The 18,433-nt window shown below is 32.9% G+C and overlaps 2 protein-coding genes across 6 annotated transcripts in view; one reads left to right on the forward strand and one right to left on the reverse strand.

Moving 5' to 3' along the window:
• Positions 1-6,484, forward strand: part of LOC126760720 (protein trapped in endoderm-1) — a 28,068-nt gene extending 21,584 nt beyond the window's left edge. For all 5 annotated transcript variants that reach the window (XM_050476573.1, XM_050476570.1, XM_050476574.1 and 2 more), the window contains 2 exons: positions 4,328-4,782; positions 6,085-6,484. In XM_050476573.1, the coding sequence (XP_050332530.1) occupies positions 4,328-4,782; positions 6,085-6,268 (639 nt within the window). In that variant the 3' untranslated portion in view covers positions 6,269-6,484. The remainder of the gene's footprint in view (positions 1-4,327; positions 4,783-6,084) is intronic.
• Positions 6,485-8,396: 1,912 nt separating this feature from the next.
• LOC126760710 (transmembrane protein 132C) overlaps positions 8,397-18,433 on the reverse strand; it is a 43,750-nt gene continuing 33,713 nt past the window's right edge. Inside the window, exons 11-17 of the mRNA XM_050476552.1 lie at positions 14,783-15,138; positions 14,320-14,727; positions 12,732-12,840; positions 12,568-12,667; positions 10,543-10,798; positions 10,202-10,461; positions 8,397-9,672 (exon numbers count right to left, since the gene is read on the reverse strand). Coding sequence (XP_050332509.1) covers positions 9,658-9,672; positions 10,202-10,461; positions 10,543-10,798; positions 12,568-12,667; positions 12,732-12,840; positions 14,320-14,727; positions 14,783-15,138 — 1,504 coding nt within the window. The 3' untranslated portion in view covers positions 8,397-9,657. The remainder of the gene's footprint in view (positions 9,673-10,201; positions 10,462-10,542; positions 10,799-12,567; positions 12,668-12,731; positions 12,841-14,319; positions 14,728-14,782; positions 15,139-18,433) is intronic.

The following is an 18,433-nucleotide window of genomic DNA, read 5'->3' on the forward strand; positions in this document are numbered from 1 at the left end:
CCTCTACCATCCCAAGAAACCAGTGGACTTCGACTCTCCGCCCTAAAATAAGAAAAGATATATGTGACAAAAGATAAAAAATAACTTTTTAGTTGGTTCGTAAAAAACGTGATAGAATCAAAAAAAAAAAAAAATATGTATTTATTATTAGACCAGGTCACATATTACGTAAAAAAAAATGTATTTATTATAACCTTTGTTATATTTCTTCTTTCCAAATTTTCTCTCATCTATTTGAACAGTTTTACCAGGACCGCCAATTTTACCTACCGTTACCTAATGATCAACCTGGTATAATACTACGGCTTCGCGCCAGTAATTATACCAGTCACATATAGTAGCGCTAGATAAAACTGTTTCCCTCATAAAACTGTTCTTTCTCACCTCCGCATGTGACCAGTAGGATGTATATGCATATATTAAATAAAACACCTGAGAATGTGGTATTTTAACGTTATCAAATCACGTATCGCTTGACCTTGCCAACGCAGTTCGGTTGCGACAAGCCCCTTTCCGACATCAGAAGACTCCAACAGTGCTACTGTTATTTAATGTTTGCGTCATTGGCACTTTATGTGTACGACACATTTTTGTTTTTAGGATTAATCCTTCCTCTTCTGCGAAGGAAATACATTTTTTCCTACTACCGAATGTTTGGATTATTTTTGCAATATTCTACATTGATTTTATTTCCGACGCTTTAAGGGCATTTGTTCGCCTTACCACACCTCGGCTGGTTGACGGTTCGATACAATCTATTTAAATGCCTTAAGTAATATTTTTATCAATTTAAAACTTATATTAACTTACCTGATAATTTGCACTCATTTTTTTAATATACTTGAATTTTTAAATAACGCGTAATTGAAATGAAATGAATATGAAAATATTTACAAAACGGGCAAAAAAAGAAATTGTACCTTGTTTAGTTGCAACAATATCCGTTATAGAAAAAATGGTTTAAAGAGGGTGATATACCCTATTTAACATAACTTTTAGATTTCCTTTGTGTATTGGCAGCCTTCGGAGGCGCCTCAAAAAAAAACAACCTTGGCCGATCCTACACCGGGGTTGAGCCAAGTTTTTTTCGAGTAAAACACCTTTTTGCATTAAAAAAATAACCCTGGCGGATCCAACACCGGGGTGTTTCAAGTTTTTTTCGAGTAAAACTTTTCTTGGCTTTGGCGGCCTTCGGCCGCACTTCAAAAAAGTAACCCTGGCCGAACAGAAATCATGATATATCAAGAAAAGGGGTATTTAGCGTATAATCCTATTTTTTATTAATTTTTATTCGTTTGATAAATGTGTAGATATGGCAATACTTATTATTTGACAAAACGGAAAACTTATGTTATTGTGCATGTAGTGAAATTTTTATAAAAAATAAAATGCTTATTTTAGAAACAATATAGTGAAGTGTAAGTGTATAAAAAGTCCATAAAACATACGAAAGAAAAAGTTACTATAAATCGAGAAATTGCAAAATAAAATTTGTGAAATTCAACTTTAAATGTCAATATCTCGAAAACTATATATATATATTTTTGATCTGGTGCATCAGCTCTATCCAACCATACCACTTTTAATCCTGTAATCGTGGGATGGTATACTAAAACCGGCCCATTTTTTTTATCAAAAGTTGTAATTTGATTTGCACGAATGGTTTCAACTTTTTCAAAGTGGTCGTGAGGACATACATATGTAAATGACGATCAACATGTGGGCCAATCAAAATCCGTGATCACCGGAAATTCCATCGAAACTGTGCGTGAATTCATCAAAAATCATCATTGAAATTCATGGAAATGGAATTTAACATCTCTAAAACATCGATCTATCGCCTTTTGATCGAACATTTGGGTTTACGAAAAGTGTGTGCACGGTTTGTTCCGCACAAATTTACTGATGACCAAAAATTACTCAGAGTCGTCTCATCGATCGACGCTTGTGACCGATTATTTGACCAAAAATCACATTTCAATCATTAACTACTCCCCGTATTCACCTGATATGGCACCGTGCGACTTCTTATGCGTTATGCAGCCGTAAAGTCCATTCAAAAGGCCTTCCAACGAGCTAAAACACTCGTTCCACATGCTTTTGGATCGTGCAAAAAGCTGTATTGAAGCAGAAGTATACTATTTTGAATAAAATAAATTGATTTTGCCGAAAAAACCATTTGTTCTTTCTTTTTTAAAGTCCTGTTTACTTTGGAACAGAACTTGTACACTAATTAAGCTAAATCAATCGAAACTTGCTCAGGACAATTTGTTTGTTTATTGACAGTATGAAACCGGATTATAACGCAGTTCACTCCACATATAACGGTTAAGTTAAAAACGAAAAGTGCGATACCTGGCCACAAAAGGACTTTGTAGGAGCCGGTATCAAAATTGGACAATGGTAGTGTTACTTCCCAACTTTAAACAAAACGACTCTTCTACAGTGACTTCAATGTCATGATGCGTGTGCAGCAACGTCAGTCCAATCAATCTATTTTGAAGCTTGTTCGTCCTCAGTAATGTTTTATGCGGCGAAGTGTCGAATAAGAGCGTTCAGGGCTTCGCAGAATCCTTTGAAGCATTTCTCTACCATCTCGGATGTAAATGCTTCTATTAGTTAATGTGCAACATCACAGTTATATGTGGAAGTGGTGGTTATCATCGGATCCTTTTGTACGGTACATAGTTTAGTTGAAATAGCCTTGTGATTTGTGAAATATGCTCATTAAACCTATTAGAGAATGGGAGGACGCCTACTTTTTAAAAATATTTAGCTCAAAAATTCCCCCTTCCATTCCAATACCTTGTACCAAATAACTGTTTTGTACCTTCATTAAGAGCTTAGTTATAGCCCCTTATAAAATTTCGCTTAACGGTATTTTAGCGATTTGGCCATGGTCCGACTCTAGCTCTCTGCATTATCAACCTCCCTTGAGTGCCTAAAAATTCATATATCCAGGTTTATCAATATACATATGTAAATTTGTACTTAAACTATCGTTTTCTTGGGCGGACGAATGGACAGAGTCACTCGGACTTATCATATATACTTACATATGTATAGTGGAGAATTGCAATAACTTTTATATAAATAAACCATTAAAAAGGATTTTTTTCTGTTTTCCTTCGGATATAAACGTTGGCGAAAATTGTTAATTGTTAGAGAAATTAATTTCATTATCATAATAATGATAATTTCAGAATCTTGTTTATTTAAATACTACTGGATATATCGCAATCATATTCATACACTTAACAGGTCACATGACACATAGATGGGGCTACTACAATTAAATCGATATGATTGTTAGTTAGCTCTAAGCCTCAAAAGAGATTTAATATTTGTTATTGTGACAAAATGGATAAAACGGAATTTCGCCTGTTAATAAAATATTGCTTTTTGAAGAGAGAAACAGTAGGTTTGATGACCAGTTTCCTTACACTGCCCAAGGGTAATCAACCATCATGGATAGTTTAGACGTGGTGAAATGAGCACCGCAAATGGTGAACGCAGTAGACGCCCAAAGAGGCTGTTACTGACGAAAACATCGAAAAAGTCACAAAATAATTTTGTATTGGCCCTAAAAAATATTAACTGAACGTATGCATCATAAAATTCGCGAATATTTGGGTATGAGAAAGCTCTGTGTAAAGTGGTTGCCGCGTAAGCCCACTTTTGACCAAAAATAACGACGATTGAGTTGATTCGAAGCGTGTAAAGGTGTTCAAGCGTAATAAATCCGAGTTTTTACGTTGATATGTGACAATGGATGAAACATGGTTCCATCATTTCACTACGAAGTCCAATCGGCAGTCATCCGAGTGGACTGCACATGATGAATGCGCTCCAAAGCAAAGGCAACAGCCGGTTGGCAGAGAATTGGCGTCTATATTTTAGCATGCGCACGGAGTAATTTTTATGTATATTGAATAAAAAAAAAACAATTTTGCCAAACAAATCTATTTTACTATAGTAGTCTGGGGGCTTTTCACTTGACCTATCAATTGGCTTTTATGTTGTCAAATATATTTCACGAATTAACAAAAGTGTACGTTTTATTTACAATTTACATGCTGTGCTATGCTTCTTCTTCTCAACTCAAAAAAAGAATCCCACATGGGGGCCATTAGCGTAATCTAGTATTCTAACATTCTTAAATTTACACATAAATCAGAAAAATCCATTTTTTATCTGCAACATTGAAGTGTAAAATATGCAACAGAGCTGCTGTAACTATTACGTAGCTCGAACGCATCCTTTATGTAAATAACATAAATAAAAGAAATTCAATCATGTCAGTATATTAATTGTATATTCCTTATAGCTACCACCTATTTTGGGAATTTGGGGAGAAATGGGTCTCGATGAAGCTACATTTTCATGTACTATTTTAAAAAAAGATGGAAAATCGATAAAAAAAACTCTGTTTTTGATTGGATTTCTTCTGCCATGCATTGTTATAATAGTTTCGTATTCATGCATTTATCTAACAGTTTTGCGACAAAAGAGAAAAATGGAAACTCATCGCAATTATAAAGTTACATCGAATGAATCAGTATTTACCTCTAGAAAACACAAAGAGGATAACAGGTTAACAGTAATGATGGTTTCTATTTTCGGCTGCTTTCTTGGTTGTTTTTTGCCATTAATGCTGGCAAATGTAGTGGACGACGAAAGAAAAACAAATTATCCTTGGTTTCACATAATGGCATCAATATTGGCTTGGGCGTCCAGTGTGATTAATCCGATTATATACGCAGCAAGCAATAGGAGTTACAGGTAATTTATTATACTGTTTTTTTAAATAAAAAATTTCTGAATTATATTTCGTAAAAAAATATGAATGAAATGAAAAGGCCTAATTTTCGTCGAATCATTGCAATTTTTTCTTTTCAAATATTCCAAAAAATGTTTTTTCCGTTGAAACTTTTAGCGTTAAATTCTTTCAGAGTGTTAGGATTTTTATTTATCCGGCGACTTGTCCCTTCAACATAGCGCCCGTAAAATTTTTTATCAGTGGGCTTCGAACAGGTCCCTTCTTAAAAAAGTCTTCAATGAAGCAAACCGAGAATTAATCATTTTTACAATAATTTTACTAAAGATACACTTTTTTACGACTCAAATAATACTTTATGACGTTACTACTACACCACACAATAATTATCACTTCTATGAATGTTTCTACAATTGCTGAGGAGCCCTTCAAATATTATAGCCATTTCCGAACATTCTAAAAAAGAAACTTGATAATTAAATTTTTGAATGCTTCTATTCGTCGAATTTTTAACCTTGGTTGCGAAAACATGTTAAGTTATGGAGCTCACTACAAAAGGAAATTATCATTCCTACCCCATTATTGGTTTAACATAAAAAAAAACTACGTTTTTGTCAAAATGTGAGCACTAAGCGAAAAAACAACAAGATAAGGAAAAATTTTAAAGGTCATAAAAAAAAGTGACACATACGAACGCCAAACCCAAAAATGTTCCACAGTGTAATGACGTCCTTTAGATTATAAAGATTTAGATTTTTATGTTCGTCGTAAAATTATTAAATTTCCTCAATTTTTCAAGAAGGTAAATTTTTTAAGGATCTTAAATATTTTTTAACTCTCAATGTATAATAGTGTAGAGTTAAGTACAATTATTACGATTATAAATATATTAATCACATGAATGTATCAATAGACAGTGTTGACAACTGCTCTTGAATTGTTTCCTGATTAAGTGTTGATAATATACACAATCATCTGCTGTTGATAGACAATAGCTCCTCGTAAAATTCAATTTAATATTCTGTTGTCGAAAAGCAGCTGTATTCGCGCAATTATAGATGCGTAATAGTGAGCTACTCATTTGTCGAAAGTACGAATACGCTAACTTGAGTTACGTAGCTTCAGCTATACTTTGGTATTAAGTTAAGTCTATCTCGACGAACAAATCTAATAACAAATTAAAAGTCGAATACTTTCTCTAGGCAGCTTATTGATATATGATATTTATGCCTTTATTAATTAATTGAATTCATTTGCAAAGTTGTAATTGATAAATAATAATTTAATGAAAATTTATATTTATACAGGATTGCATATTACAATACAATAAAGCATTTAAAATTTTGGGGTAAGCCGTTGTCATCGATTCATAGTAGAAGCGTACATCTCAGTAAAAACGAAGACTATACAGGACCACTTAGGAGCATACCTTTGTTTCAAGTTACCAGCGAGAAACACGTGAATAATTTGTGCCAAACATACTCTGTATAAGAAATAATAATCAATTTATAGTATTATTTACTTATATTTATAAAGTACGTACAACTTTTTATTTTATGTTGTCTTAAGTGTATTGTCTTGCCAATAGAGCCCTTAAAAATGTGTTTAACTGAACACAGAACCTATTGGACATAGGTTTTCTTACAAAGCAAAAATACTAGTTCATTAACAATTTTTGGAAAAATAAACAGAAATACTAGAAAAATATGGTTTATTGCCTATTTTATGAAGAATCAAAACATTGATTCAATAATTAAAGAGTTTTAATTTCACTTTTACGTATACGAAGGATGGTAAATGTAAAGTATGACATTACTTAAATATTGAATTTATAAAACCCACAGCAAACAGAAGTGAGTATTAGCATATATTAAAAAATTACACTTTTTGTAAAGACTGTCACTTTGTAAAGAAATAAATTAATTTCTGTTAATAACTTTTTTACAAGACATTTGCATCGATTTTATTATTTTAGTTTTTTTCGAAAGCAAAACAGTTAAAATTGGTTTCCTTGACGCCTGAAACCTTTTAAAATTTCGATCCCAGCATAAAAAAAATAGCAGACGTTATGATTTAATTATGTTAATACATGTATTAACAATTTAGTGATGAATTTGACCTTCAACAACTGAGTATTGACACCCCTGTTTCCTAAGGCCCATACCAGCCGGTTTATTAGATGTAGCTACTATAATCTATATCTATCACTGAGTTTGCATTTTTGTTTGTAATATTCGGCTGCATTACTAATAAGGGAAATTTTAATAAAAAAGACTAACTGAAGTTAAGGGGTCAGTGGGGTAATCTTTTTTCAAACATTTTTTTTTTTTTGGCATTTTCTGTTCCTTATACCCTTAGAATTAATGTAGAAACCCACTTTACCATTGAAAGGTTTCGAAAAAGGCCCAAAAATAATAATACCGCTCGACGTTCGGAGCGCTCGGAGTGCACAACTCAAACTTTAAACGGGTTTTCTCAAACACACACTTTTTTAAACTGGCGGACATGATTCCGGTCGAACTACTCAACAGATTTGATTAATTTTTTTTTTAATGTTCACAAAACGCCTAGCTATCGTCCATACTATATTCATAATTTTTTATAATTAATTGACAATGTTATGTCAAAATTTATGTAAAAAAAACATGAGGAAAAATTAAAAAAAAAAACGTTAAAAACGATTTGCAACTTTACTTAGGGCTTTTTCGGTAATGTAAACTGTGCAGTATGCATGACGCAATCACACAACATGCACATCTGGCATATGTATTTATGAAAATTGAAAGATCGAAAACACAACTCTGTCATAGCTGCTGCGTAAAAACGTATAGAAACTGCACATAAATCAACTGTGAGTAGCTAATATATCATTGTAAGCGATTTTGTTTTAATAAATTTGCGGATTTTTTAATTTGGAAGACAATCGAAGAAGATATTATTTTTGGAATAACCCGTTTACCTTTAAAGATATATTAATAAATTTCTTATTTTTACGTGATTTCTTCTATTTTTGTGTGAAATCGGTCATTTTTGACATCTAACTTGTCAGTGGGAGTATTAATAAGTAATATTTCACACATTCTTAAGTTTAAAATGAAAAAATGCGCAATTTCATCCAATGGCATCAGCCAGCAAAGCAATTATACTTATGTATATCAACCAAATTCCTCTTTGGGTTTACGAACTACCAATGTTGCGTACTTAACAGTTTTCAACTGCACTCAGTTGAATTGAAATTGAGTTGGAAATAACTGACGAAATGAAAAAGAACACCATGCCACCATGCATTTACAGTACTCCCCTATTAACATTCCTTGACATTTTACTGGTTTCGAATATACAGATTTCTCATATTTCTAGATTTTCGAACATATTCAATATTACACATGACCGAAAAATCACATTCCGAAGTCGATACCCATCGGGTCATTGCTGACTATGAAATATTGGCAGTCTACTATAAGTGTGTTTTTATTTTAGTATCATAAAATCAAAAAAAATTTCGATCTGTAACTTACACATTCCGTTTCCTGCATAAACACTAATTAGATTTTATTTCTTTGTAACATATCTCTATTTTGTTGATTGCATTTTTGTATCACATAATAAACAAAAGCGGTTATATGTACTTATGTATATGTACATATTCTGGCAAAACAGTATTCATTAATCAGTGACGTGGCAAATAGTGAAAATGTTCACATTTGTGACCACGACCACAAGCTTTATATGTACATATGTATGTGGTTGTAATAAATTATGCAGTGGAGAATTGCGTGAGGATGTAGTGAAATTTTTACATTTGTAACAATCTTAGCAATTGATTGCAAAGTTAAGTTATGCTTCTTTTGAATAATATCCAACTGAACCAAAAACCGTCGAGTATGCGAGATGCGTATTTTTTGTCAACACTTCCTTGCTTCACATTTGATAATTTATGCAAATCTTGTTGTTTATTCTCTATTGATTTATTTATAGTATATAAATTGTACAAGTTATAATTCATTTTGGTGTTTTCACATATTTTCGTGAACGAAATCAGATAATATTGCGATATATTTGGTTGGGTAACTATCAGGATACATTAACATTACTGTTGAATTTTTATAAATTAACATACTATACGTGTATATCTTAAACCATTTATGTATTAATAGTTTGTACATTTAAACGAGACAAAAAGTAATTACTTATTACATTAAGAAAGTTTAATATATCTAAGGTTAGTTGTTCCACATTCTAAAAGCTTATAAAATTCCGCAAAAGCTTCAATGGCAAGCGACTTATATTTTACTTGTTTGCTATTGAGGAATTTATTACATTCGTATATATGACAACATAATAATTAAAGCAGGATTAATGATTAGACTGAAATAAAATACTTGGACGGCACAATCTTATGCTTAAACAGTTAAATATTTGGCTTTTTGCATACATACAATTAAGTGTATTCTATTGATAATGGAATGATTTTTTATAAATATTTTAATGAAATAAATATATGAGCTTATGCAACCAATATAAAACAATGTTCAATAATATAAAAACTTAAACAATAATTAAAAATCTTGCAGTGTTTTCTTATCTATTAAATCGTATGTTGGTTTAGAACACGCGTATTTTATATGAGTGTGTTCCAAAATGTACGAGTAACATTATTATTTGTATTTACTTATGAACGAAATAAGCGTAATATTATGCGCACTGGTATTTGTAAGATTACATATTAATATGCATCTTCCGCCGTATATTTTTTACTTTGACTTTCACAAACTTTCCATGATGGTTAGAAATTCCAGTCAATGATATATATATATCATATATTATGGTTTAGCTCCTGTAGATATAGTGTAATGCGCATTGTTGACATCAGACGAAATTTAAGCATTCGACTCCTACAAAGTTGAAGAAAAATAAATCTGTATTCAATGTATCTCAATCCTGTTGTTGTAATGATTGTTTTATTAAATGCAGCCCTATTTCCGTTGCCGTTTTAAAAGGAAATAAAAATTACTTTTGACATTACTGTTGGACTTATCGACATTTATCGAAAATAAATTTTTATTCCCTATTTTCAAACGAATAAATGTTGAGTAATTTTGTAACAAGAAGCAGTTGGGAATTTTAGGGTCAGAAAATTCTACGTATGCCAAAGGTGCATTTGCATCTCCATGTTGCGACGGAAACGGTTGCAATAAAGCAAATAAAATTGCATTTCTTAAGGAATGAAAATAAAAACGAAACGACAATTAAAACGGGACAAAGGGAATAGGGATTCACGGATGAAATGTAGTAATGATTGGAGTACACAATTTATAACTCCATCAAATTTGATCGAAAATTAATTTCATTCGCTATTTAAGTTACTCGAATTCCGTTAAGCGGTATGCACTAATAAAACGTAAATACACTTATTTAACTTACTTTTAAATTGTCAAAATAATGCATAATTTGTTCGTAATCCATTTCAAAACCATCAAGGACTAGGTCGTCTCTACTATCAACGTGATCATATGCTGTATTAGAAAACATAGGATTTCCAACAACTGTAGCTCTCTTAACTTCCTTTTTTAAGACGGATTTAATCTCTGATCTCGGTTGCAATAATTTAGCCCCCTCCTTCTCTTCTATTGAATTTGACGTCGGTGTCTTATTTTCTGGTGCTTTGTATATAATGCAATCTCCTATAAAATAATTATGGAGAAATTATTAAAGATTCCTAGTTAGTTACTGTGTTAAGAATTTTGTTTATTGGTACTACTTACCAGTAACACTGTCTACTTTACTATTCTGTGGTAGCGAATCAAATTGGAATGCAGTTTTTCTACTATAATCAGCAAATTGTACTATCTTTTCTGCGTTGTGCATTTCATTGTAATTTTGTTGTAAAGACTTGTGCATCAAATGGGTATCCTTTTGTTTTTGGTCAGTGTTTTTGTCAACTCCTATTTCGAAAAGATTCACGTCAATTTCCTTTTCTTCGGTTTCAACTTTACCCAAACCCACCCGCTCTTCATTATCCTTAAATAAAAAATAAAAAAATATGTTAGAATCAACCGTTATGCGCATTTAAAATATCTTTCAAGTAAATAAAACCAACTGATTTTTTTTACAGGAAATTAGAAATTATTGCTTGTTGTAAACTACAAGCATATTTGGTCTAAATAAATTATAATATAAATAGTATATACCCTGTCAAGAAAGTATCGGGAATTTATAAAACGAAAATTTTTCAATCATGATCCAAATTTATTTTATCGCCTTGAAAGTAACATCCATTTGAAACACATGTGCCAACTCTTCCAATCGTCAAAACATTTTTTATAAGCACTTTCCGGGATGGCCTTCAGCCCTCGCGTCGAATTTGTTTTAATGTCTTCAATTGAGTCGAAGCGTGTTCCCCGAAATGGATATTTCGGTGTGGAGAAAAAGAAAAAGTCACAGGGGACCATATCAGGTGAATACGGTGCTTTCTCAATGATATTTGTTGAGTGTTTGGCCAAAAATTCATTCACAATGATGGCTTTGTGCGATGGTGCGTTATCATGATGAAGAATCTACGAATTGTTGGCCCACAAACTCGGACGTTTCCGACAGATAGCGTCTCGTAGGCGCCTCATAACACCAGGATAATACTCTTTGTTGACGATTTGACCAGTTGGAACGTATTCATAGTGGACGACACCGCGAACATCGAAGAAAACAATGAGCATTACCTTTATTTTCGATCGGCTTTGGCGGGGTTTTTTCGGCTTTGGCGCATCTTTGGGCCGGCATTCGGATGATTGCTGGTTCGCAAGTGTGTCATATTCATAGACCCATGTCTCGTCCCCAGTAATTATGCGTTCCATGAAGGTGGGATCCGAATTGGCTCGATCCAGCATGACTGCAGCTACCTGCTCGCGATGCCTTTTTTGAAGGAAATACAGGATAAGTCTTACAGGAACGCGTTGCATGCCCAATTTTCCATGCATAATCGTACGTACGCTCTCGTGTGACGACTCCAATTTATGGGCAATCTCTCTCAAGCTCACATGGCTATTTTTGGCAACAATTTCCATCACTTTTTCAACGTCATCATCGGTCACACTCTTTGAAGACCGTCCAGAACGAGGCATGCCTTCGACGGTACCACTCGTAAGTACGCGTTTTTGATAGAGCAGACTCACCAAAAGCCTTCCGCAACATTTTCAACGTATCGGCAGACGAAAATTCGTTCGAAACACACAATTTAAGACAAATACTTTGATCAATATTTTCGGTCATTGTAAAATTCGACAAACACTACTGAGGTCGACTGACATAAACAGCTGCTGTAAATACACTGGTTGACAGATCGCGCTAATTTTTTGCATCATAATTAAGGACAGTTGTACCAACCTAGGATATAAGCGCGAGATTTAAATGAAGAATTCCCGATACTTTCTTGACAGGGTGTATATAAATGAATATCGCTGAACATAAGGAAGTGGAAGATTACTTCACAGCCACGACTATTTGAGGGCATTCTGGAATCAAAATTTTAATTCAAGAAGCACACAGTTATAGCAAGTAAGATCTAAACAGCTTTATCGATAATGATGGCAAGAGTAGCAAGAAGATTGTCGGGAAAAGATACCCACTAATTTCATCAAGATATTTTTTGTATACATTTTTTTTGCAAAGTTGCAAAGTCATTCAGAAGCAAAATTATTTTCAAATTAAGTAAATGCGTAATCGGCAATCGTAATTCCTATTCAACCTGTTTTAATAAGAAATGAGAGAGTTAATAATTCAACAATTATACTTACGAAACTTACGAGAGCCCTTACTCCAATATTACGATGGGGAGGTACAGGAGGCTTATATTCGATTGCTTTTATGCAGCAATTAGAACTATTTATTTCAGGCCTGAATATTAAATAAAATATTTGCAATAAATTCCAAAAATATACAAATTTGTCTTAAAGTGTACCTTGGAATTGCTTCTTGGCCATGACTGGAGATTTTTAGATGATTATCGAAAGAAGTGACCGAACTGTCGATAAAGTTAATGGGGTTATTTGTAATCTTTATGCGCGCATCTGAAAAGGTACAATTTTTTAAATCCATAAAAGTTTTAATTATTTATATAATGGTGGTGCAGTTTTTCTTTGTCTAATATGCTTCTTAAAAAAATCTTATAGAAATTTTCGTCGTTTATATGAGCTTATTTAACAGAGACATCAAGTTTGAGCATTCTGATAATATTTGTACATAAAAACTACAATACTGAGCAACAGTTATACAAGGTGCGTTCCAAAGTAAATAGGACTTAAAAAAAAACAACAGCAAATGGTTTTTTCGGCAAAATCAATTTATTTTATTCAAAATAGTCTCCTTCAATAAAGCTTTTTGAATGGCCTCTACATCTGCATAACGCTTTCCTTTCAAGGGCAAATGCATTTTTTCGAAAAGGAAGAAGTCGCACGGTGCCATATCAGGTGAATACGGGGAGTGGTTAATAGTTAAAATGTGAGTTTTGGTCAAATAATCGGTCCCAAGCGTCGATCGATGAGACGACTCTGAGCAATTTTTGCGAAACAAACCGTGCACACACCTTTCGTAAGCCCAAATGTTCGGTCAAAATGCGATAAATCGATGTTTTGGAGATGTTCAATTCAATTTCCATGAATTTCAATGATGATTTCGGCTGATTTTTGATGAATTCGCGCACAGTTTTGATGGAATTTCCGGTTATCACGGATTTTGGATTGGTCCACATGTTGATCGTCATTTATGTCCTCGCGACCACTTTGAAAATGTTGAAACCACTCGTGCACTCAGCTACGGGATAAGTTTTACCAATTTTAAAACAAAATTTAATGTTGGCTCTTTGTTCGAGGCTTATTTTCGCACCGATAACACAAACATACTGACACTTAAAACGCAATAACTTCGCCTCCAATCAATGAAATGTCATGAAATTCTCACTGGACAATCGATAAAGATAGCAGATTCTAACGCACCAGTCGACATATAGATGGTGCCACCAGGGGCGCTAGATTCAAAAAGTCCTGTTTATTTTGGAACATACCTTGTATGTAAAAATTAACGATGTTTTATTCAATGATTGTTTTCAAATTTGTACTGATTAATTAATGGAAATTACTAAAAATATGCTACTGATAATAAATAGGTCTTAAATGTGGATCCTGAGTTTATTCGTATTTACGTTTAAGATATCTATTAGGAAGTTTTATTTTTGAATGACGAATCGACCAATCAATCCACTGAGAACTATAAACTATTTTGTATGAAACTTTTATAATCAGAAAAATATAAATAATTTAATAAAAGATGTAGTTTTAAGTTTTTATTTCTTTGAAACAAGCAGATTAGATTTGTCCAACGAAGTTGATTTTTTCGGGGACTCGCCCGATATGCATACTAAATATATAAATGGGGGAAATCAGGTTGTATGCACGTTTAGAAAATATTTAGAGTAAAACACTAAAATTTCCGTATCAATAGTGGAATGAAAATAAATTGCTGCTGTATTAGAGCAGTAATAAATAACTCACCTCGATTATTGGTGGTTGTGTCATTAGCCGTTGCTGATCTATCCATTGTTGAACGTCCCAGCCAAACCCAGTCATGCACATTAGTGGTTGATTCTTTAGGAAATCGTAAATCCTTCGACAAAATATTAGGCGAGATAATAGCCTTACTCAGTTCTAAGGGACCATTTCCAGTGTCAAGAACTCTTGGTCTAAATTTCGATGCATATACAACACAAGAAATTACGAATACCACGATAGCAAAGCAAAAAGCAGTGAGCAGTACATATACCCCGACTTCCATAGACGACATGTCATTACGAAAGGAATATTTTCGATAGTTTTTTAAGGGTTGTGTACTTCCATGATGTTGCCTTGTTTGTACCATAAGATTGTCCTCATTATAGATTGAATTTTTTAATGGGATGCCTACTGTAATATTTTTTCATTACTTTGAAATAATGAATTTAAAAATAATTATATTTACCGATAATATCAGCTAAATCGCCGTTTATCCGGAAATTTTTTCTATCTTTGCCTACGATTCCATCATTTTGTATTGATTCAAGTTTGTTATTATTATCAAAGTTATTGAAATCTACTTCAACGGCTGCTAGTGAGCTTATTAGAGGAGAAAAATTCGATTTGATATGTTTTGAGGATGTAACACTTCGTCGCATACGACAATCCTCCGACAAAAGTAATGTTACCCGTAAAAGGTCGCCACTTCCTTCGCCTACCGCTATAACTCTTGGATGATGTGACGCCAACATTGGTGCAAATGCAACGACTTCGGTATCCAAACTCTCCACCAGCAAAAAGTAGTCTTCCACAGAAATATCTCTGTTAAACAGATAGAAACAAATATTAATTTAATTAATTTGGGGAATACATTACTTCAATCACATTAGTACATCAGGAGATAAGTATATACGAGTATAACCAAATATTAATTTACAAAAGGAAAAAAAAAACATTTTCTGGAGATCACAAATTTTAATTGATAAATTAAGGAAGGGCTAAGTTCGGGTGTAGCCGAACATTTTATACGCTTGCAACTTGCAAAGCCTGCTAAATACATTCAGGTGCTGGCAAAAAAAAAAATATATCGAAAGAGTTCAACCTCATTGTTCGATGAAATAGTGGAAGGATTACAATCATATTTGGTATCGTATTAACTTATTTTGTAAACTTAGTTTTATTATTATATTTTACTTCCCATCAGCGAAAATTATTCTAAAATCGTTGGGGCATAGAAATGGAAGGGCTGATTGTAAAAATTTTTCATATTGCTGTGATAAATTTGAATATTTGTATTCATGGTACTCATTTAATGTGGTATTTATATAAAAATATCAAAGAGGCAAAATGCAACATGAGTTAAATGAGCGCTAAGTGGCAATATTGCTATAACTCATCTCTTTTTTGCATTGTACCATTTAATCAAAATAGTGTACCGAAATGAAATCTTATGGGAACTTGATGAAAGCAGATTCAAGAAGATCACACGTGTCACTTGAAAATCTTTTGATGTTATTTTGGGTCCAATAAAGGTGGACGATCTTTTCAATCAAACTCGATCGTGCAAACAATTTCCAACTGAAACTTAACCAGCAATTAAGTTGTATCACTTAGGTTCTAGCGGTGAAGGAGCTACTCTGCCAAAGATTGCGGGCTTATTTGGAATCAGTGATGGTGGTATAGTTTCAGGTCAAACTTCGTCAGTTTTCTGCAGTATGTATTAACATGTTTTTTTTTTCTTTTCGAATTTAACTGAGCGCATCTTTAATGTGCTATTGAAATCTAAGAGCCAGTATTTACTTTGGCCAAATAAAAAAGAACGCAGAAACTTGGAGTGAGTTATCTAACTGCGTAGGATATGTGGATGGTACCGAAATTCCAGTGGCGGAAAAACCTTCACAAGATTCAGAAGCGTACTTTTCACAAAAGCCAATCTACTTCGTTAAGACACAAGCCGCGTGCGATCATAAATTGTAAATAAGATACTTGGTGTTAGGCTTTCCTGGTAGCGTTCACGATGCAAGTATTTGCGAATTATCGAATGAGGCAGATACATTTTTTGGAGAAGGTGAATGGATCGCAATTGACAGTGCATATAAATTATCTAGTACTGTTATAATGTCATTTAGACAGAATTCCAGAAATTTAACCCAGAGTGAAAGGAAGTTTTTAACAAAGTATGTCGATATAGAATTCGAACACTGTTTTGGAATGCTCATAGAAAAATTTGGTAGTTTAAAAAGCTTTAGGGGCTATACCAGTGTGACACTTTCAAAAAAAAAAAACTTTTTTTATTTGCTTTTTCGATAGCTTATATTACCATAAATATCCTGTGAAATCGGGAAGGTCGTATCTTACATAGTTTTTGGAAGTTTCTAAAAATCGACCGCTCGGAGGTGCAAACATATATGTATGTATAAGTGAAAGTTTAAACGCGTTTTTCTCGAAAAAACATTTTTCAAAATTGCAGGCTTCATAACTCAACGCGAAATTGACAAATCGACTTAATTAAAACTGAGTATTTTTTTAAAAATCCATTTACTATACAATTAGGGTTTTCACAAGTCTCATAAAGTTATAAGTGTAAACTCATTTTTGTATGAAATCCAACGATTGCTTATTTATTTTTTAAAATTTAATTTCTTTAAATATTTTTATAAACAGTAACATAAATTATTTGACTTCAAAAAAATTCTTAAGCGATCGTCTCGGTGTGAAATCTTCAAGAAATCGATTTTTTTTGTTGCATTATCGGAAAGGGCCAATTCGATACGTTTTGTTCAAACAGCGGCCAATTTGTCAAATTTAAAAAAAAAAAAAAAAAAACTATAGCTCGATAGTGACTTTCCTACAGATTAGTAATATATTTGAATTCTATGGCGGCCGCAATCGTCGATATCGTACAGGACCTTTTTCATTTCAACAATTTATTTAACTATTACCCATGTATTTTGTATATTGTATTCGTCATGAATGTACACCCAACTCTTTTTAACACGGTTTCTTTTTACACGATTTTGAAATTACAGAGTTGAAAAAAAATGTTTAATCTATTATGATTTCAAAATCACTGTCTTGTAATTGTTTGCTTTTACCACACTTGGCACCATTACTGAAAAGAACATATGTACATATGTAGTAGTAACTGGGAAATCCCCTTATTCGATAATTCTTACCTACACATTTTGTTCGCATGATATTTACATAAAATATTGCTTAATTAAAGTGTTTAAAGTTTCTTAGCTCGCAATATTTTATCAATTGTTCGTTCTATCTGATTTTAATAAGTGAAAAATCTATCTAAATTTTTAGTTAAGCTTTAAAAATAAAATTTTTGACCTTACTACAGTTAGCAAAATGTCCGAAATTTGAAAGATTCGTAAAAGGCAAGCCATTTCTTTGGAAGTAAAATTAAAAATCTTGGACTTACTGGCAAGAGGTGAAGGTTCAACATCTGTGAGCAAGGCTTTTGGCTTAAACGAAGCTACTATCAGGACCAAAACATCGTTATACATTAGAGATGAAGTGTTAGTAAAAATGGAAAAATATGTAGTGCTTTGGATTGAGGATTTATTGCAAAAGAGAATACCTGTAGATGGAAATATTATAAAGCAAAGTCACTACGAATTTATAAGCAACTGCAGATATCGGAGCCATCAACAAGTTGACAAGATAAGTGAAAGGAATTTTCTGCTAGTGTTGATGGCTAACAGTATAAATTCCAAAATATAAATAAATATTTTCAATGTCAATGTCGAAAAAACGGGTTTGTTCTGGAAAAAAATGCCTTCCAGAACTTTTATAGCAAAATCCGAAAAAATTGCTAGTGGTTTTAAAGTTGCTAAAGATCGGGTAAGACTTTTTATTGTGTAGCAACAATTCTGGTGACTAAATTTTCAAGCCTCTTTTTATTAACCGATTATTAAGGCCACGTGCTTTGAGATGTAAAAACCTTCAAGAGTTGCCGGTTCATTGGAGGGCGAATAAAAAGGCTTGGATGACAACATTTGCTTTGTTGGATGCTTTGTTCCTGAAGTTAAAATATACAAGGTGTATAAAGAACAAATGGTTTTTTTCGGAAAAATCAATTTTTGATGAATTCACTCAGTTTCGATGG

The sequence above is a fragment of the Bactrocera neohumeralis genome, chromosome 5 (assembly GCF_024586455.1).
Source record: "Bactrocera neohumeralis isolate Rockhampton chromosome 5, APGP_CSIRO_Bneo_wtdbg2-racon-allhic-juicebox.fasta_v2, whole genome shotgun sequence".
NCBI classification, from domain to species: Eukaryota; Metazoa; Arthropoda; class Insecta; order Diptera; family Tephritidae; genus Bactrocera; species Bactrocera neohumeralis.